General features: G+C 47.4%; 1 protein-coding gene and 1 long non-coding RNA gene across 16 annotated transcripts in view; both read left to right on the plus strand.

The window, feature by feature from the left end:
* Positions 1–20553, plus strand: part of HSPG2 (heparan sulfate proteoglycan 2) — a 216933-nt gene that overhangs the window by 172525 nt on the left and 23855 nt on the right. For all 15 annotated transcript variants that reach the window (XM_081870613.1, XM_081870623.1, XM_081870621.1 and 12 more), the window contains 14 exons: positions 1095–1230; positions 1982–2133; positions 2460–2598; positions 3816–3967; positions 5054–5192; positions 6940–7091; positions 8080–8218; positions 8314–8454; positions 9704–9838; positions 12283–12464; positions 12960–13152; positions 14546–14725; positions 17364–17624; positions 18669–18846. In XM_081870613.1, the coding sequence (XP_081726739.1) occupies positions 1095–1230; positions 1982–2133; positions 2460–2598; positions 3816–3967; positions 5054–5192; positions 6940–7091; positions 8080–8218; positions 8314–8454; positions 9704–9838; positions 12283–12464; positions 12960–13152; positions 14546–14725; positions 17364–17624; positions 18669–18846 (2279 nt within the window). The remainder of the gene's footprint in view (positions 1–1094; positions 1231–1981; positions 2134–2459; positions 2599–3815; positions 3968–5053; positions 5193–6939; positions 7092–8079; positions 8219–8313; positions 8455–9703; positions 9839–12282; positions 12465–12959; positions 13153–14545; positions 14726–17363; positions 17625–18668; positions 18847–20553) is intronic.
* LOC309347117 lies at positions 18859–20553 on the plus strand. The gene is made up of 3 exons (XR_014158866.1): positions 18859–19152; positions 19483–19629; positions 20005–20553. It is a non-coding gene; the product is annotated as an uncharacterized lncRNA (long non-coding RNA).

Below are 20553 nucleotides of genomic sequence, written 5' to 3' on the forward strand. Positions count from 1 at the left end.
CATAGTTCAGAGGCTGCAGAGGACAGAAGCTGGGAATTATTGGAAGAGGAACAGCAGAAAGAAGCAGCAGCATCAAGGGAGGGACAGCTGACAGACTCAGTGTCCTTGGAAAGCATTCCTGACCCCCCCTCCCAGGACCAGGTGGGCATTGAGAGTAGGAGAACAGAAAACTCAGAGGCAGAAATCCCCGATTAGCCCACACAGGGGTGATGTAGAATAGGAGAGACGTAGAGGTGTGAGATTTGACTTGGAGCAATGCCATTTCTAGAGAGACACCGCATTCCTTTGTCTCTCACTGTGATTATTGAATAAACCAGGGGTCTGCAACCTTTAAGACAAAAAGAGCCACTTGGACCCGTTTCCGAAGAAAAAAAAAACTGGAAGCCGCAAAACCGGGAAGGTGACGTCGGGACGTCACAGCCAGTACAGCGCCCGCCACAGTGGGGAGTGTTGGGGCGCACAATGCGCCTCCTCCCCTCGCTAGTATCCGCCCCGGAGCCGCGGCAAAGGTGTAAAAGAGCCACATGCGGCTCCGGAGCCACGGGTTGCAGACCCCTGGAATAAACTAATTGGTAAGAACTCTTCTTTTCTTTCTTTTTTTACGGGATGCAGGTGGCGCTGTGGGTTAAACCACAGAGCCTAGGACTTGCTGATCAGAAGGTCAGTGGTTCGAATCCCCGTGACGGGGTGAGCTCCTGTTGCTCGGTCCCTGCTCCTGCCAACCTAGCAGTTCGAAAGCACGTCAAAAGTGCAAGTACCTTCCAGCGGGAAGGTAAACGGCGTTTCCGTGCGCTGCTCTGGTTCGCCAGAAGCGGCTTAGTCATGCTGGCCACATGACCCGGAAGCTGTACGCCGGCTCCCTTGGCCAGTAAAGCGAGATGAGCACCACAACCCCAGAGTCGGCCACGACTGGACCTAATGGTCAGGGGTCCGTTTTCCTTTACCTTTCCTTCTTTTTTTATCTGCTTCTTTGCTGCCTCCGGGGGAGGGATCTGATTCCCCAAAGCCTGACAAATGTGCAAGATCCCCCCCCCCAAAAAAAACACACATACCCTCTCATCCAAACTTGCTCCTCTCTCTTTCTCTCCTCCAAGGTCTCTGGCTCCATCCTGCGTATCCCACAGGCTTCAGCTGCAGACTCCGGGGAATACGTTTGCCGCGTCACCAACGGAACAGCCATCCACGAAGCCTCCCTCATCATCACCATCCAGGGCGGCCCAGGCTCCTACTGTAAGTCTCCATTCTTTTTTAAAAAAATATATTTATGCTTTTCACTAGTTTTACAATCATTTCAGCATTTCAAAACTTGACTTCCTTCCCCTTCTTTCTGCGGTTCCTTAAATTTATTTTTAATACCTTTTGCATATCCATATTAACTCAATTTGCTCATTTATTCATCTAGTTTAAATATATACTCTTACGAACCTCAGGTTATTACAATAATCTCGCCAATGCTCTTATCTGTTTGCGATTTATCTGTAAATATTCCATAAACCATTTCCATTATTTTATAAAAAGCTTGTTATCTTGATTTCTTATTTTTCCGGTAAGTTTCGCCATTTCTGCATATTCCATAAGTTTTTTTATCCATTCTTGCTTTGCTGGGATTTCTGCTTCTTTCCATTTTTGGGCGAGTAACATTCTTGCCACTGTAGTCGCATACATGAATAAGTTTCTGTACAGTTTAGGTAGTTCCGTCCCTATAATTCCCGACCTCTGTTCAAAAACCTCCAAACGAAAGAAAGCTGAACGGCTCTTACCTTCAGAAATAAGTTTTGAATTGCTAAAACAGAAAGAAAAAGAAAGATAGATATTTTGAATGTTTCGTCAGGGTCTCCTTTCTTGTTTGAGTTTGGGAGGAGTGGGGAGAACGTGTGTTTTCCGTCAGGTGAGTTGGCAACTTGGCAAAAGCTTTCTCTGCAGGAAACTAACAAATTCTCTCCCTCTCCCCACCTCTCTCCGACTCCTCTGGCTTCTCCAGCTGTGGGCGTCACCCCTCCAATACGCATCGAGACCTCCTCTGCATCCATTGTGGAGGGGCAGTCAGTGGACCTGAACTGCCTGGTGGCGGGTCAGTCACAGCCAAGGGTCATGTGGTACAAGCGAGGTGGCGCCCTGCCCCTCAACAGCCAGGTAAGGGACGGATGGACTTGGAGCTCTCTTGGGTCAGGGATGAATGGGGCAGAGGAGGGAGGGTGAATCGCATTGTACTGGTGGGTTCCTCCCATACTCCACCGAGAAGCCAGGAGGGCAGCTGAACCTGGAGAGAGCATTTGGAGTAAGGAACCCAAGGCCAAGGGATGGGAACATTGTGGTTCTCCAGTATTGCTGGACTCGAACTCACATCATCGCTGACCATGCTGGCTTGGGCTAATGGGACTTGGAGTCCAGCAACACCCAGAGGGCCACAGTTTCTCCACCTTCTGCCTCCTGATCATTTCCTCTCTCCCTTTGAGCAGATCCTTGGATCTCGCCTCAGGATCCTGCAGGCCTCGGCGGCCGACTCGGGTGAATACATCTGCTACGTGAATGACGGCGACAGTCCACTGGAGGCCTCCGTTATTGTCTCCATCCCCGGGAGCTCTGGTTCCACTTTTGGTACGTAGTCTGGGAAGCAGAACCCTCCCATGGGGCAAAAGTCCTGCAGGGAGAGGCTCCCGGGCCCCCAAATTCCAAATCACCCCTTCAGATTTGGGAAAACCACCTCACCGCTCTCCAGACTTTGAGGGTTTCTGCAAAACGCCCTCTGCTCATGTCCAAGCCACTCTTGCTCTTCGCTTGAGAACTGATGGTGGAAATAGGGACCTTATTATTATTAATGATTTTCAAAATATTAATAATTTTCAAAATTATTACAAATCAAACCAAATTACTTCAACTTAATACAATTTCTTAAAATCATGTTTCCCGCTCCTGTTGCAAACATACGTCAATCATTTCCACCCATAGCCTCGTCATCTCTTATTTCATATCCAATTGATCCTTCACTTGTCCTTAGTCTATTCTTGCAGCTGCCCACATTCTTTCCCTCCTTGCAAACAGTGCCTCTGTTACATATTATAAATATAAAATCCATTTCATGTGTGCAGTCCTTCATTTACATTGCTGTTTCAGACCTGGTGTGATGGGAGAATTACTGTATTTTTCGCCCTATAAGACGCACCAGGCCGTAAGACGCACCTCATTTTTGGAGGAGGAAAACAAGAAAAAAAATATTCTGAATCCCAGAAGCCAGAACAGCAAAAGGGATCGCTGCGCAGCGAAAGCAGCAATCCCTCTTGTTGTTCTGGCTTCTGGGATAGTTGCGCAGCCTGCATTTGCCCCATAAGACGCACACACATTTCCCCTTACTTTTTAGGAGGGAAAAAGTGAGTCTTTTGGGCAAAAAATACGGTAATTACCGTCTTCCATTCTTCAGTTCTTTGCAGTGTTTACTTTGATGGGACACGGTCACATTCCATTCCTTCCACTGTTGACCAACTAGCGTACGAGCTGCGGCCATAAATAACATGTACAATATCTGCCATTAAAATTCCACTCTGGAGTTCTTCCTCGACACACAGTTAAAACAAAGTCTTTTCTCAAATTTGGCCTCTTGCCAGATCTGTTCCGCAGCCGTTCCTTCTTCGTGCTCTGCCTTGCTCCCTCACACTCCTGGTCCAAGTGGAAATAGGGACCCCACACTCCGCAGCACACAAACGGTTAAACCAGCCTTAGCTTGGAGGGGATGGTATCTTTGGGGTGGAGCAGCGCAGCTCGCCCAGAACACCTGTTGAGCAGAGATACAAATCCACACCTTTCTTTCCCTCCCACAGCCTCTGGCATCGTTCCACCAGTGAGGATCGAGTCTTCGTCCTCATCCCTGGCAGAGGGACAGACCTTGGAGCTCAACTGCCTTGTTGCTGGCCAGGTGCAGCCCAAAGTCACCTGGTACAAGAGAGGGGGGCCCCTCCCAGCCAACCACCAGGTACATGTGCTCCCCCTGGTCCTTTCTGTTGGGATAATTCAGACTGGAAATTCCCAGGTGTCAAAAAAGGCTGTTTATGTATGCCACAACTGTGGCCCGTGTTTTGTTAGCCCAAAAGTGGAAAACGAGCGAGGACCCAGCCAAAGAAAAATGGCAACTTAAGCTGACAGAGTATGCACAACTTGCAGACTTAACATATTGAATAAGAGAACAAGAATATACGTTTGAAGAAGATTGGAAAACGTTTATTGAATACAGTGGTACCTCAGGTTAAGTACTTAATTCGTTCCGGAGGTCCGTTCTTAACCTGAAACTGTTCTTAACCTGAAGCACCACTTTAGCTAATGGGGCCTCCCGCTACTGCCACGCCGCCAGAGCCCGATTTCTGTTCTCATCCTGAAGCAAAGTTCTTAATCTGAAGCACTATTTCTGGGTTAGTGGAGTCTGTAACCTGAAGCATATGTAACCTGAAGCATATGTAACCCGACGTACCACTGTATATGGGAAATAATTGGGTACGGCTGGCAGCATTAAGATAAATTCAGCAGTGTAAAAGAGTTTTGATGGATGCAATACAGTGGAACCTCAGGTCACAGGCGCTTCCTGTTTACAGACTCTGCTAACCCAGAAATAGTACCTCGGGTTAAGAACTTTGCTTCAGGATGAGAACAGAAATTGCATGATGGCGGCGCAGCGGCAGCTGGAGGCCCCATTAGCTAAAGTGGTACCTCAGGTTAAGAACAGTTTCAGGTTAAGAATGGACCTGCAGAACGAATCAAGTCTGCAACCCGAGGTACCACTGTAATGGAATACTGAATGGTATAGTTTATGTAAAATATGCAGGGATTTATGTTATGCAAAGTGAAGCATGGAAAGAGAAGAAGGGAAGTCACTGATATTTTTTAAGGATGTAAAATGAGTATTTTAAATCGTAAAACAGAAAATTTAATAAAAATTATATACAAAGAAAAAGAAAGAAGCTAGCCTTTCCCTGCATTGCAGGGGTTTGGACTTGATAACCCTTTGGGTCCCTTCCAGTGCCACGATTCTGCGGTCTTACAGTTCCTCTTTCTCCCCCCCCCCCAGGTCTCCGGCACTCGCCTCCGCATCCCGCAGGTCTCCTCTGCCAATTCCGGAGAGTACGTCTGCCGCGTCAGCAGCGCCGCCGTCACTCAGGAGGCTGCGCTGGTGGTCACCATCCAAGACGGCGAGAGCCCCTCCCATCGTGAGTCCCCTCCAGCGGAGGCTGAGACCCCCCTCCCTCTCCTAGCCCCTCAATTTGTGCTGATCTAGGCAGCCTTGAGAATATTCGCTGGGGACCCTCATTGCTTTAAGGGAATGGCTCCCAAAGTGGGTGGTATCTCCCGGGGGGAGGGGGGAATTACCTAGGGAGCAGGAAAAGGCAAGCAGGTGGGGGTGGGGTCTCCAAGTGTGTCAGTCACTTATGTATGATTGACCAATCCGGAACCTCAATTGAAACACCTTTCTTCCTTCATATTTAAAACTTCCAAAGAGGTGTGGGAAAAAGAGACAACAGGGGAGATAGATAATCAAAGCTGGGGGGGGGGGGAATATGGGACAAACATACTTTGAAAATGTCTGTAAGAATAAAAGAAAATTATTATGAATGAGTTTAGAGATGGTGTTTAACACCAGTTAGATTAAATCAAATAAACAAGGAATATTCGGTGTTATGTTGAAGGGGATGCCAGGAATCCAGGAATTACGTTCACATGTGGTGGGGTGTAAATATGTAAAAAATAAATAAATGGCAAAGAGTGTTTAAGGAGAGAACAAAAATCACTGGGTTAAAGCTAACCGAAAGTCCAGAGGTAGCATTATTATCCATTTACGATGGGGTGGAAGGTTTGCAGGCTAGGAAGGACTTGATCACAAATTTATTGACAAGTTGCACGAAGGGGCAAGCAGAATATAAAATGGCAGAACAGTATAAAAATGTTTGTGGGATATAGCTATTGATGATAAATTAATGTGTGCCGTTAAGGTAAGATGGGGAATATGCAGGAGAAATGACTTTGAGGAGATATGGAAGGTGTTTGTAAAATTTGTACTGTTAAAACATAAAGGGGTCAAACCATCGCAAGTGGTGTTGAAATTCTGGGAGGTTGGATAGTTACAATGGAACCGTCTTGGGGGTGGGGCACACATTTTTATTCTTTTTTATTTGTGATTATCACTTGGTCAAAATAAAATAATATTTTTTTTAAAAAAAATGAACATTACTACACATCACATTCAAAGCTGTTTCCTCTGGCCCTTTTGCTTATGTCTACCATTCGGAGGGGTCAGAAGATAGCCAGGTACTGGTAACAGCTGTTGGTTTTATGGCAAGGTTGCTGCCTCTCATCTGTGGTCAGGGAAGGCTTCTCCACGTTTGTAAAGGAGCCACATAGAAATAATTATATCCTATGAATTTCTTTCACTATTTTGTTTTGCTTGGTAAGAACGTTCAAAAATTATTTTTCATGCAATATCTAGCATCGTAATTAATCAGCTGTGTCAGATTAATTACATTCAATAGTTGGATTTTGAATGCATGTGCAATTAATCGCTACTGCCTTGAATTTTATTGTGCTGTTATTTTCCTTACGCAGTGGTGTCTAAACTTTTTTCAAAGAGGGCCAGATTTGATGAAGTGGCCAAAGTTGTTGAGCTTTTTTTAGGGTTGGAGTTTTTGAACTTCTTTTAGGATTGGAGTTGCTGAGGTTTTGTTTTTTTTAGGATTTTACCCCAGGAAATAAACTGCCACAGATTAGCCCCGAGTTAGCCCCCGAAACGGACTTTGAACATTTCTGCCTTAGCTGGTCGTGCAAAGCACTCTTCTGAATGATGCTTTTTAGCGGGTAGGGTAGAGGGTACAAAGGGGAGAGTTTATGGAACCAAGGGAACCAAAACCAAAACAAAGTGAAGTGTTGATCTTAGACGCCTGCTTTCTCCCCACATTTTTGCAGCTTCAGACACGGTTTCCCCTCTGAAGATCGAGTCTTCGTCACCCTCCGTTGTTGAAGGGCAAACCTTGGATCTCACCTGCACTGCCCCAGGCCAGCCCCAGGCCATATTCACGTGGTACCGGCGAGAGGGACCCCTGCCTGTCGGCCACCGGGTAGGAAGACAGCCTGGCCCAGAAGGCCTCTTTGGGCAGCGGGGGGAGGGCAGTATCCAGGTTCACATGGGGCACAAGCACTGTGGGTAACAGGGAACAATGGCACCGTTCTTGGGCACGAGACGCCAGGAAGATGCTTGCAAAGAGAGAACTTGCCTTTAGCTGTGACTGCAGGAGGGTTTGGCTCAATGACTTCCTCCAATTCTACGATTCTATGCAAAACAACGAAGCACAGGGCGGAGGAATGGAGAAATTTCTAGAACAACAATGGGATATCAGCTCCGCCAAAGGCATGATGGAGAACAGCAACAACTGGAAAAAGATAGATACAGTGGTATCTAGCTTCGGGTTACAGACTCCGCTAACCCAGAAATAGTGCTTCAGGTTAAGAACTTTACTTCAGGATGAGAACAGAAATCGTGCTTCGGCGGTACAGCAGCAGCAGGAGGCCCCATTAGCTAAAGTGGTGTTTCAGGTTAAGTACGGACCTCCGGAACGAATTAAGTACTTAACTTGAGGTACTACTGTATAACATTTTATAAGGACAGGAAGAAACCCACGGACAGAATAATTGGCAAACACAGGAAGAACAAGGATATAGTTTCGAGTGCCTCACTTGTAAATTTATAAATCATTTTCATTTAACGCGACAACACAAATAGAAGTTATTAATATTGCAGTTGTTGTATAAGGGATTGTTATTTTGACTGGAATGTAGTTGAAATTAATAAGATTTTGGAACGCTGAAATAAAGAAAACCATCAATTCTAGCACACAGGGGGCCACCTAAATGATATAATTCGGCATTTGAACGATTGGTGTTAGTAAATTAGTATTGTTATAATGAGGCTATAATTGGAATGTAATTGAAAATTAATAAAAAATATTATTATCTGATAAATGGCGGGAGAGGAGGTAGGACAAGGAGACATCAGGAGCCCCCTTTGATGTTCTTGTTTCATGCATCTCTCTCTCTTGGCACGCATAGGTTGTCGGTGGTCGCCTTCGCCTGGTCCAGCTCACCCCAGCCGACTCTGGCGAGTACGTCTGCCGTGCGAGCGGTGGAGCTGCCCCGCAAGAGGCTTCCTTGGTGGTCTCTGTCCTCGCCAGCGCCAGCGCCGCCTCCCGTACGTCTAAGGTTCTGGGCTGGATGGGGGGGCGGATAGGAGAGATGGGCGGTGTTCTTCAGTGGGTCAGTCTCACCCTCGCTCCATCCCCGCAGGCCTCCAGAGTCCGGTCATCTCCATCGACCCCCACAGCACCGCTGTGCGCAAGGGAGCGGACATCTCATTCAAGTGCCGGCTCCACGATGGCGCTCAGCCCATCGAGATCTCTTGGAAGCTGCCCAACAACCAGTTGCCAGGTAATAATAATAATTTTTATTTATACCCTGCCCTCCCCAGCCAAGGCCGGGCTCAGGGCAGCTAACAAGCAATAATAAAAACAAGTTGAATGAGTACCACTTAAAAACAAAATTAAAATACAACATTAAAATATTAAAATGTAGCTTCATCGCAGGAGGAGAAGGAAAGGAAAAAAGAAAGAGGGAGGGAATCAGATTGGCTCCAAGCCAAAGGCCAGGCGGAACAACTCTGTCTTACAGGCCCTGCGGAAAGAAATCAGATCCCACAGGGCCCTGGTCTCAGGAGACAGAGCATTCCACCAGGCTGGAGCCAGTGTTGAAAAGGCCCTGGCTCTGGTTGAGGCTAATCTAACTTCCTTAGGGCCCGGGACCTCTAGGGTGTTGCTATTTATGGACCTTGAGGGTCTCCGTGGGGCATACCGGGAGAGGTGGTCCTATAGGTACAAGGGTCCTAGGCTGTGAAGGGCTAGGTAGGCGGGCTCGCGATGGCCACCTGGCCCTAGCGTCAGGTTGTAAGAAAGGAAAGAAGTGAAGGGGTGCGGGAAGCTCCTGTCAGCTGAGCAACTTTTGGAACGGGTCCGTAGAGCACCTTGCAGTCACTAAGAACTTGAACCTGAGCTTGCTTATTTCCTCCTCCCTCCTGGTGCATTTTCCTTTTGCACAACACACACGTACATCCCCGTGATCTCCCGACTTGAACCTCCTTTTTCTTTTTTCTAAAATTTATTTATTTGGTTTTTGAAATTAAGATTTTACAATCGTATAGCAACATACAGTATAAAAACAAGATTCCACAGAATCTCCTGGACTTCCCTCCTCCCCTTTGTGAGTCCTTTTATTAGTCCTTTCCTCCTGCATCTTTTATAATAATCCAGATCTTTTGCATCCCCATTATATCCAAAATCCACCATTAAACTACAAGTGTTATTCCAATCCCATTAACGCGTTTAGCTGTTTACAATGTCTTTTCGGATAGATTATAAGTTTCCCCCATTCCTTATTGGAATTTTGGTCTTCCTGATTTCTAATTCTTCCGGTCATTTTTGCACAATCTGCCATTCTTCTCTGATGGGACTTTATCTTCTCTCCATCTCTGGGCTAATAGATATGGCAGCCGTGGTCACATACATAAATAGTCTTTTCTGCTCCTTTGGGATTTTGGCACCTAGAATTCTCAATTGATATATAAATGAATAACTAAAAAGGGACAGGCCTGGACAGAGCTCTCTCTCCCACTTCCCCACTACAGATAACGTGAAAATCAGCCCCAACGGGTCTGTGGTCACCATCTCCAACGCCCAGCCCCAGAACCAGGGGACTTACCGCTGCCTCGCCTCCAACCGATTTGGGATAGCCAACAGTGTGGTCAACCTGATGGTGCATGGTAAGTGGGCATTGTGGAGTGGAGAAAACCCCTTGGTTCCTGGAAAGTATCAGGGTACTATTACACTGATTTTATTTGTAGCGTCACCTTAAGCCCGAAGATGGTGACTTACACAGCACACAGAGCTAGAATAGTTATAGCTAAAAGTGTTCACATTATAAGGTAAAGGGACCCCTGACCATTAGGTCCAGTCGTGGACGAGTTTGGGGTTGCGGCGTTCATCTCACATTATTGGCTGAGGGAGCCAGCGTACAGCTTCCAGGTCATGTGGCCAGCAGGACTAAGCCGTTTCTGGCGAACCAGAGCAGCACACGGAAACGCCATTTACCTTCCCGCCGGAGTGGTACCTATTTATCTACTTGCACTTTGACGTGCTTTCGAACTGCTAGGTTGGCAGGAGCAGGGACTGAGCAACGGGAGCTCACCCCGTCGCGGGGATTCGAAGCGGCAACCTTCTGATTGGCAAGCCCTAGGCTCTGTGGTTTAACCCACAGTATAAATATCCTCAAAAAGGACACATTTTCCTCTGGGTGGTGGCTGATAACCAGTGGAACTGCTGGCATAAGAGGCAGGGATGCCCAAACGTAGGCGGAGCTAGAGCCAGTCATTGGCTGAGCCACAGCCAATGAGAGGCGGAGCTGCCCCATTCTCGTTTTTTGCCCCCCAACCTCCTCCCAGCAAAGGGCAGCACGGAGGCCAATTCAAGTTGCTGGAAGCTGCAGGAGGGGAGAGTTGCTCTTGAACTCAGGTCCTGCTTGTGGGTTTCCCTGCCCCTCCCGCCCCTGCCTGGCTGCCTATTTACAACCATTCCAGGGGGAGGCCCTGCCATTGGGCATAGAATCATAACCTCGTATTGTTGGAAGGGACCCCCATGGTCATCTAGTTCTGCATTGCAGGAATCTCAGCTAAAGCAACTGTTACAGGAAAATCCTTGGGCTCACTTGGATTCCCATACAAAGACACCAGCCAAAAATATAAGAGCAAAAGAGCAGCCTGTAGGCCTGATCTTTATTCAAAAGACGGTTGCAACAGGACTTCCACCACCACATGGAAGAAGTAGGAAGAAGCCCAGAACACAAAGGATGGCTCCTTTTTCTTCTAAGTTTCCCTTTTTTACCCACAACACCCTTGGTGAAGCATTACACATACATCATATATACTGTTGCATTCCAAAAGCAAGGAAGGATTGGACCCTGATTAATAGAATACACACGAGGCTTGACCAGCAAGACTCTGGGAGGAGGTGCCAATAATAATCCTGTCCACCCCTTGGCCCAGGTCGTTTTATTCACAAAAGAACTTTTTACACAGTGTTTGTAAGAACCAATCAGATTTCCTCTGAGCATTTCAAAAAACCCCAGGTGGGGTCAAAGTTAAAGTTAAAACTACAAAGAGCTAATTTGAGCATGCATACATTCTGGGGTAAATAAAACAGGACTAGAGGAATGCATTCAGCAAAACCCCGGAGGTCATAAACAGGCAGGAAAGGAAAGAAGGATGGCAAGGAAAGATAGGTAGCTTTATCACTTCCTATGTGAAATACTATTTCCTGGCCCAAAGATTAACAAAACCAAGGAAAGGTACATCAGAGAAGCTACCTACTATCTTTATGACCCAGGATGCCTGGTGAACAACTGGCCTGTGTTTAGAATGCTAATACGTGCCTGTCAGGCAGAGAAATAGGACAGCGATGCAGAGGCGTGGATTGATCAGAAATTCTATCAAAATGGCTCAAACCCAGTCAACGCAATGCTTTCATTGCTGACACAAATGGCTTGCTCCATATTTTTTATAATTCCTCATAGCAATCCCACCTGATCACTACATATACATCACAGCTAAGTCATAATGTGAAGGAAGGAGCCATCCTTTGTTCTGGGCTTCATCCTGTTTCTTCCATGTGGTGGGTGGAAGTCTTGTTGCAATAGTCTTTTGAATAAAGTTCAGGCTTACAGGCTGCTGTTTTGCTCCTATATTCTTGGCTGGTGTCTTTGTTTGGCGGTCTGAGTGAGCCCAAGGATTTTCCTATGACACATCCATGACAGATGGCCAGCCAACCTCTCCTTAAAAACCTCCCAAGGAAGGAGAGTCCACCACCTTGCGAGGGACCCTGTTCCACTGTCAATCAGCTTTTACTGTCAGAAAGTTCTTCCTGATGTTTTGTCGGAATCTCCTTTCTCGCAACTTGAAGCCTTTGGTTCGAGTCCTACCTTCCAGAGCAGGAGGAAACAGCCTGGCTCCTGCAAAACAGCCTGCCTTCTTAGCCTGACCTCTGGGAGATATTAGATTTAGAAGCAGGAGCACCTCCTGGAAAGAATGGTGCCGTTCCTGGGTGCCCAACTGGCATGGATGCCAGTGGAGACATTGCACACAGCTAAATGGAAGCCAGTCAGTCTGCTCTGCTGTGGGGCAACTGCTCAAGGCTCTCCTCTCCCCACTCGCAGGGCCGCCAACCGTCTCGGTGGTGCCAAAGGGCCCCGTGCAATTGAAGGTGGGCAAATCCATCAGCCTGGACTGCCTGGGGGCAGGTGAGCCCCGGGCCCTGGTGCGCTGGAGCAAGGTGGGCGTCCGGCAGAAGGTGGAGCACCAGACAGTGATGCCGCTGGACAGCCGGGCTGTGCTGCAGGTGAGTTGCAGGTGACACATTGTCTGCAGGGCAAGGGAGCAGGAGGAGGGGCCTAGTATATATGCACTGGGGATATATGCGGAGCCTCCGGGATCAGGAACAACGTACCTTAGAGTGTCGGTTTCTGGGGGCTGGGAGCAAGCAGGGAGGAGGGTTCTGTTGCTGGTGGGCTTCCCAGAAGCATCTTGGTGGACCAGATGAGATGGCAATGGCTGCTAGCCACAATGGCTGTGCTCTGTGTCCACAGTTAGCAATGCTTCTGAATCCTGGTTGCTAGAAACTGCAGGAGGAGAGTTGTTCTTGTGCTCGAATCCTGCATCTGCTTGGCCACTGTGAGAACAGGGGGCTGGCCAAAATGAGCCCTTGGCCGGATCCAGCAAGTCTCTTATGTTCTTACGGGCCACAAAAGGGGCTTGTTTTTGCTCCAAAGGCAGCCATGGCCCCCTTCCTCGATTTGAAACACACACACACACCCCGATACTGTTTCCGCTCCAGATCTCATCCGCGAAGCTTGAAGATGCTGGCACCTACGTCTGCATGGCGCAGAACCCCCTGGGGACGGCGGAAGCGCAGGTGGAATTGCTTGTGGAGGCCGTGCACGGGAGACCGGGCGCACCTGAGATTCATGCAAACCCGACGCAGACCGTAGTTGCCGGGCAGACGGCTCGGCTCCATTGTTCTGCCACAGGTAGGTGGGGGGGCTTTTTCAACCCAAGGTCTGCATTCCCTTGGAGGAATCTCTCTCCCCACCTTGGGAAGGGCCCTGAAGGAGCCTTCGTATTCCAATAGTGGCTGTGGTCAGAGACAACCAGTGGTCAGAGCAGCAGGTGGGACTCCGAGCCTTCGCATAGTCAGTGGGCTTATTTCCTTTTAATTAAACGAGATTTGTATGCCGCTTAACTGTGAATGAAGCCTCTGAGCAGTTTGCGAGGGACGCAGAGCAGCGCACAGAAACATTTGGTAAAAAATCAGCCTTAGGAACAAGTGTACGTGGCAAGGAGACACAGAAGAGTCCTGATAAATAAAAGATTGGGATTGGAGTTTGTAACTTTAGACGTAACAAAAGAGAGAGGGGTTGTATTATATATAAAAGCCAAATTTGACCCAAAGCAATTATTTAAGGACAGGGGAAGAATAATTACAGTACAGATAACAGTCCAAGGTGGTAAAATAGTAATAGACAGAATATATGCACCAAATGAGAGAAAATTGGAATTTTATAAACTGTTAGAAGAAAACCTATTTGAATACAGTGGTACCTAGGTTAAGTACTTAATTCGTTCCTGAGGTCTGTACTTAACCTGAAACTGTTCTTAACCTGAAGCACCACTTTAGCTAATGGGGCCTCCTGCTGCCACCGCGCTGCCGGAGCACGTTTTCTGTTCTCATCCTCAAGCAAAGTTCTTAACCTGAAGCACTATTTATGGGTTAGCGGAGTCTGTACTTAACCCGAGGTACCACTGTATGGAGATTTAAACACCCACTGGACAGAGAATTCAGGGTCTTCTCTGAACCACATCAGTGCAGTGGAAAATTGACTCGAGGTAGAAGTCTGGAGAATTATCAATATATGTCAGAAAAGTAGAGATATTACCAAGGACACTTTCGGATCATAACCCAGTATTACTTGAACTAAGAGGAGAAAAAAGCACTCCATTTAGATGGAGAATAAATGAAGGAATTTTAGATAATCAAATTATTTTTCAAAAATCAGAAAAAGCCCTGTTATAATTTTATACTAATAAAATCAAATAAAGCTATCTGTGGACAAACGCTGGCTCCCTCGGCCTGAAAGCCGAGATGAGTTCCGCAATCCCATAGTCGCCTTTGACTGGGCTTAACAATCCAGAAATCCTTTACCTATTTTTTAACCCTTACACGCTGCCTACCGCTAGCCACATCCTGTGTTTCAGGGCCAAGGCAAGGCAGGTTTCCTGGTTCTGGGTTTTTTCTCCTGTTCATGGAAGCATAGAATTGCATAGAGTTGGAAGGGACCCAAAGGTAATCCCGTCTGACGTCCTGCAGGGCAGGAATCACAGCTGACCCTAACCTGCAGCTAACCATTGCTCTCTCCTTCCCAGGCGACCCCTCTCCGACCATCCACTGGTCCAAGCTGAGGGCCCCCTTGCCCTGGCAGCATCAGATCGTGAACGACACCCTCGTCATCCCCCGGGCAGCCCAGCAGGACTCCGGGCAATACATCTGCAACGCCACCAACACCGCCGGCTTCACGGAGGCCTTCATCATGCTGGATGTGGAAGGTGAGGGAAGGAGGGAGGGAGCAGGCAAAGTTAGGGCATCCTGCTAAGGAACTGGCACTGCATAATGCTCATCCCACATGGGTGAGAAGCCATTCTTGTAGCGTCGCAGCAGCACCCGAACTCTGGAACTCCCTGCCTGTTGACATCGGGCGGACACCTTCGCAGTACTCCTTTTGGTGCCTGCTAAAAAACTGCCAACCTAGCAGTTCGAAAGCACGTCAGATTGCAAGTAGATAAATAGGTACTGCTCTGGCGGGAAGGTAAACAGCATTTCCGTGCGCTGCTCTGGTTCGCCAGAAGCGGCTTAGTCCCGGAAGCTGTACGCCGGCTCCCTTGGCCAGTAAAGTGAGATGAGCGCCGCAACCCCAGAGTCGGTCACGACTGGACCTAATGGTCAGGGGTCCCTTTACCTTTACCTTTTAAAAACACTTATGTTTAGAAAATTGCCTATATGGATAAGTAGAACGCTGCAGGTATATTAATCTGGTTTTTAATCTTACCATTGATTTTCATCCTTTTTATGTGTGTGTGTTCTTTTAAAAATGTTTTGAACTGTATATAACTGATAATTTGATTGTTTTATCCTTTTCTATTTTTTTAAATGTATATAAATTATTTAATAACCCCCCAAAAAGAAAAGAATCCTGGGAACTGGGGGTGATTTATTTTTTTGAAGGGGTGCAAAGAATTGTAACTCTGGGGGTGAGGATAAACTACTGCTCCCAGCCTTTTTTTTCAGGGGCCAAGGTGCTTTAAACGTGTGATTGTCTTGTCAAAGAAGACCTATTTGAATTAATAAACCCAAGTTTACCATTATTTTATTAACTTCAGTGGTTCTGCTGTTGAGTAGAATGGGCATTACTATTATTAGTAATATTTAAATAGTTGTTTATACCTGTTTTTAACAATTTCATTTTTCATGGTGTCATTCTTTTCTAAAGCGCTTTGAGGTTTTCTTCTTGCAATCAAGCGGCATATACGTTTTTTGAACTGCAGCGCCTAGGGTACCCAAGAGCCCATATAGAGTCCTTAATGTAGGTTCCCTATCAGTAAGAGACAATAATAGAGGCCAACCAGAGAATATTGAGAAGAAAAGCAGCTAGTAAGCCTGATCTTATGCGGCTGACGCTGTGGGTAAAACCTCAGCGCCTAGGACTTGCCGATTGTCAGGTCGGCGGTTCGAATCCCCGCGGCGAGGTGCGCTCCCATCTTTCGGTCCCAGCGCCTGCCAACCTAGCAATTCGAAAGCACCCCCGGGTGCAAGTAGATAAATAGGGACCGCTTACTAGTGGGAAGGTAAACGGCGTTTCCGTTTGCTGCGCTGGCTCGTCAGATGCAGCTTGTCACACTGGCCACGTGACCCGGAAGTGTCTTCGGACAGCGCCGGCCCCCGGCCTCTTAAGCGAGATGGGCACGCAACCCCAGAGTCGGACACGACTGGCCCGTACGGGCAGGGGTACCTGTACCTTTAAGCCTGATCTTTATTGAACTGTTGCAACAGGGTCCCCACTCACGACACACAGGAGGGAGAAGGAACCCAGAATATTGGTGTGCAAGCTCTTATATAGACTTTTGAAAATGCCCACCCTGTAGTCCAAGACCACCCCCCTGCAACATCATACATACATCACAGAAAGAGGCAGTCTATAGCAGAAATTCTTTCTGCCGGTGTCAGGGAACGGGAGACAGAGAGGGAGGAAGGAATGGGAGGTTATCGGGAGAAAGCCCCTTTGATTAGCAGCTGTTCGTCTTCAAAAGAGAGAGAAGACGAAGGGGGGTCAGAGGGGAGTGAATCTGAGAGGGAGGAGGAACTTCAGAGGGCAAGTACCTCTCGTCACAGAGGAAGGAGGGGAGTTGGGCTTCGACGTTGGTTATGCTGGCCCCCAAAGCGGAAGGTTATGCTGGCCCCCAAACCTCCACCATGATCGAGTCGCACTTTTGAACTGCTTGTAAATAATGTCAAGAAGCAATAAAGCCTTCTAAAATATGGCTGGATTCCCAGGCTCTTATCTCCCCTGAGTGCTCGCAACTCACTTCTGACAGCCGGATACCTGATAATGGTCACTGATTGCATTTTCTGGGCACTGGCCATTCTTTTCTGATGATAAATACTCAGTTTCTGAATATTGATAGTTTGCTCAGCTTAACAGATACTTGCCAGACTGTATTTGAAAAGGGAGGTGTAATCCCTACATTACAAAGACAATTAGAAAGATTTTCCCATTCCCTTCTTCCTTGCAGAGAAATATTTGAGGTCACTGAAAGAGTCAAAATGGCTTTAGGACTGTTTTTCTGTACTGTTTTAGACATGTGGGTTATACATTTATGTATGTGTTTGCCTGGTGCATTTATGAACCTTTATTTTATATCTTAGACCTTATAATTCTCATAACACTGGTAGGGGACTCTTAATTGCTTTGTTCTGCTGATTCACAGCCAAAGCAAGGGAGGAAGCCATTTCTCCGAAGCCTGACGAAACCTCTTTGATCAAGCAATATATAAATTATATGAAATAAAAATAAAATTAGTGCTGGAGCCTGTCTGCGAAGAGGCGCCTGGAAACAATACCCTAAAGAAGAGCAGGGGGCTGTTTAACCCGGAGATCTTTCTTCTCTTCTCTCCCCCCTCCCCTTCCCAGCGCCGCCATACGCCACCACCCTTCCGGACTCGGTGTCGGTGCAGGCGGGCGAGGTGGTGCAGCTGCAGTGCTTGGCTCACGGCACGCCCCCTCTGCGCTATGAGTGGACCAAGGCCAACAGCAGCCTCCCCGGGCACGCCACGGTGCGCGAGAGCATCCTCCACATCAGCCCGGCCGCCCCCCACGATTCGGGCGCCTACCTCTGCCGCGTGAGCAACCGGGTGGGATCAGCCGAGGCCGTCGCCCACGTCCGAGTGCAAGGTGAGGACACGGGGAAGGGTGGGGGAAGGGTCAATGGTGGTGCAGCCAGGAGGGAAAGGATGGAGGCTGTGGACAAGGTGCTTGTCTGAAGGAAATCCTTCTTCGCTCTGATCCTCGCAGGGAAGATTCACGCCATACATTCAACGCACACTTAAATGCACATGGATTGTCCCAGAGAATCCTGGGAGCTGTAAGGGTGCCACAAAGAACTGTTTTGTGGTGGGTGGGGGGGAGAAACCCCATAGCACCCAAGAGGCCTACACTTGTGTAATGGCACTCTTCCCCAAATAAGTGCTGAGCAAGTCCTGCTGTGATTAAAACAGTGGTAAGCTTGCTATCAAGCCCAAAACGCAGGACCGCAATACTTCAAGGACCGTCTCTTTCCATATGAACCTACCCGGACCCTGAGATCATCTTCTGAGGCTCTCCTTCGTGTGCCTCCTCCTTGAGAGGTCCGGAGGGTGGCAACACGAGAACGGGGCCTTCTCTGCAGTGGCTCCCTGTCTGTGGAATGTTCTCCCCAGGGAAGTTCACCTGGCGCCTTCATTACACACCTTTAGGCACCAGGCAAAAATTCCTTTTTAACCAGGCCTTTTGTTGATCTGATTGACATCCTATACCCTTTTAAAATGTGGCTGAAAATTAGTGAAATGTATAAACCTGAAATGCATATATATACAGTGGTACCTCAGGTTAAGTACTTAATTCGTCCTGGAGGTCCGTTCTTAACCTGAAACTGTTCTTAACCTGAAGCACCACTTTAGCTAATGGGGCCTCCTGCTACCGCCGCACCGCCGGAGCACAATTTCTGTTCTCATCCTGAAGCAAAGTTCTTAACCCGATGTACTATTTCTGGGTTAGCGGAGTCTGTAACCTGAAACGTATGTAACCTGAAGCATATGTAATCTGAGGTACCACTGTATATGAAAGAAGCTGATTCCAGACTTGTGGGGCCACCATGGACAAGGCCCCTCTCTAGGCCCCTCTCAGTGTCTCTGGCAAGAGTTGGGCGCTTCATCCTGTCTTCTTCTTCTCCCTACACAGGTGCAGCTGGAGGACCTCTTTCCATCCAGGTCACCCCACGGAGAGACACAAAGGCTGTGGGGGGCACAGCAGAGTTTGCGTGTTCTGTTGTTTCCGGAGACCCCCGGGCACGGCTGGAGTGGTTCAAGGAGGATGGGGAGCTGCCTCCCCAACACAGCATCCGGAATGGCGTGCTTCGGTACGGAGAACAGATGGTACTGAGCCCAATGGGCCAACGAGCCAATTCTGTATGAGGCAGAGTGCATCTGAGGGATGCCGTGGGAAGGATGGAGGGTGAACAGGACTGAGGGGTGTGCCATTGTTGATGGACAGCTGAGCTAGATCAGAGTCCTTTTGGGAATTATAGGGACAGAATTACCCAAACTGTACAGAAATTTATTCGTGTATGCAACTACAGCGGCAAGAATGTTACTTGCCACCAAAATGGAAAGAAGCAGAAGTCCCAGCAAAGGAAGAATGGATAAAAAACTTATGCAATACAGTGGTGCCCCGTAAGACGAACGCCTCGCAAGACGGAAAACCCGCTAGACGAAAGGGTTTTCCGTTTTGGAGGCGCTTCGCAAAACGAATTTCCCTATGGGCTTGCTTCGCAAGACGAAATGTCTTGCGAGTTCCTGCGGGTTTTTCCCCCTTCCCCCCCCTTTTCCTAAGCCGCTAAGCTGCTTATCAGCTGATCCGCTAAAAGCTGCTAAACCGCTAATAGCGCTAATCCGCTAAGCTGTCAGTGAGCTTGCTTCGCAAGACGAAAAAAACGCTATATGAAGAGCCTCACGGAATGGATTAATTTTGTCTTGCGAGGCACCACTGTATGCAGAAATGGCAAAACTTTTTTTTTTAAATAATAATTTTTATTGGTTTTACAAAATCACACACTTATCACAATGAAATTTTGAAATAGAACAAGATTCTTCCAAATCTTAGGGCTTCCCTTCTCCATGGGTTCTTTAAATATCTTTAAAAGGTAAAGGTACCCCTGACGGTTAGGTCCAGTCGCAGACGACTCTGGGGTTGTACGCTCATCTCGCTCTATAGGCCGAGGGAGCTGGCGTTTGTCTGCAGACAGCTTCCGGGTCATGTGGCCAGCATGACTAAGCCGCTTCTGGTGAACCAGAGCAGTGCACGGAAACGCTGTTTACCTTCCTACCGGAGCAGTACCTATTTATCTACTTGAACTTTGACGTGCTTTCGAACTGCTATGTTGGCAGGAGTAGGGACCGAGCAACGGGAGCTCACCCTGTCGCGGGGATTCAAACCGCCGACCTTCTGATCGGCAAGTCCTAGGTTCTGTGGTTTAGACCACAGCACCACCCGTGTCCCTTTTAAATATCTTAATCAGCTGCGTATTATATTTCATCCGAATTTATAGTCCTGCAATATATCCAAAGTCTTTGTAACATTTCAGGAGTTACACAAAGCCTGACAAAGAGTTCAAGTGTTTACAGTGCTCTTTCAAATACATTTAATATTTATCCCATTCTCTGTTGAAGTTTTGGTCCTCCTGATTCCCCCCCCCCCAGTCAATCTAAACTTACCAGAAAAATAAGAAATCGAGACAACAAACACTTTATAAAAGAATGGAAATGGTTTATTGAATATTTACAGATAAATTGTAAACAGATGAGAACACCGGCAGGATTATTGTAATAACCTGTGGTTTTTATAAGATTATATGTTTAAAGAAGATGAATAAATGAACAAATTAAGTTAATTTGGATATGCAGGAGATATCAAAAATAAATTTAAAGAACCACAGAGAGAGGGGGAAGGAAGTCAAGTTTTGAAATGTCAAAATGATTGTAAAATTAGTGAAGTGTATAAATCTGAAATGCATGAATAATTTTTTAAAAAAGAGCTAGACCAGAGTCTAGTGACTCTCGCTGCTTCC

This window comes from Podarcis erhardii (genome assembly GCF_964252035.2).
Source record: "Podarcis erhardii genome assembly, chromosome: 7".
Classification (NCBI taxonomy): domain Eukaryota; kingdom Metazoa; phylum Chordata; class Lepidosauria; order Squamata; family Lacertidae; genus Podarcis; species Podarcis erhardii.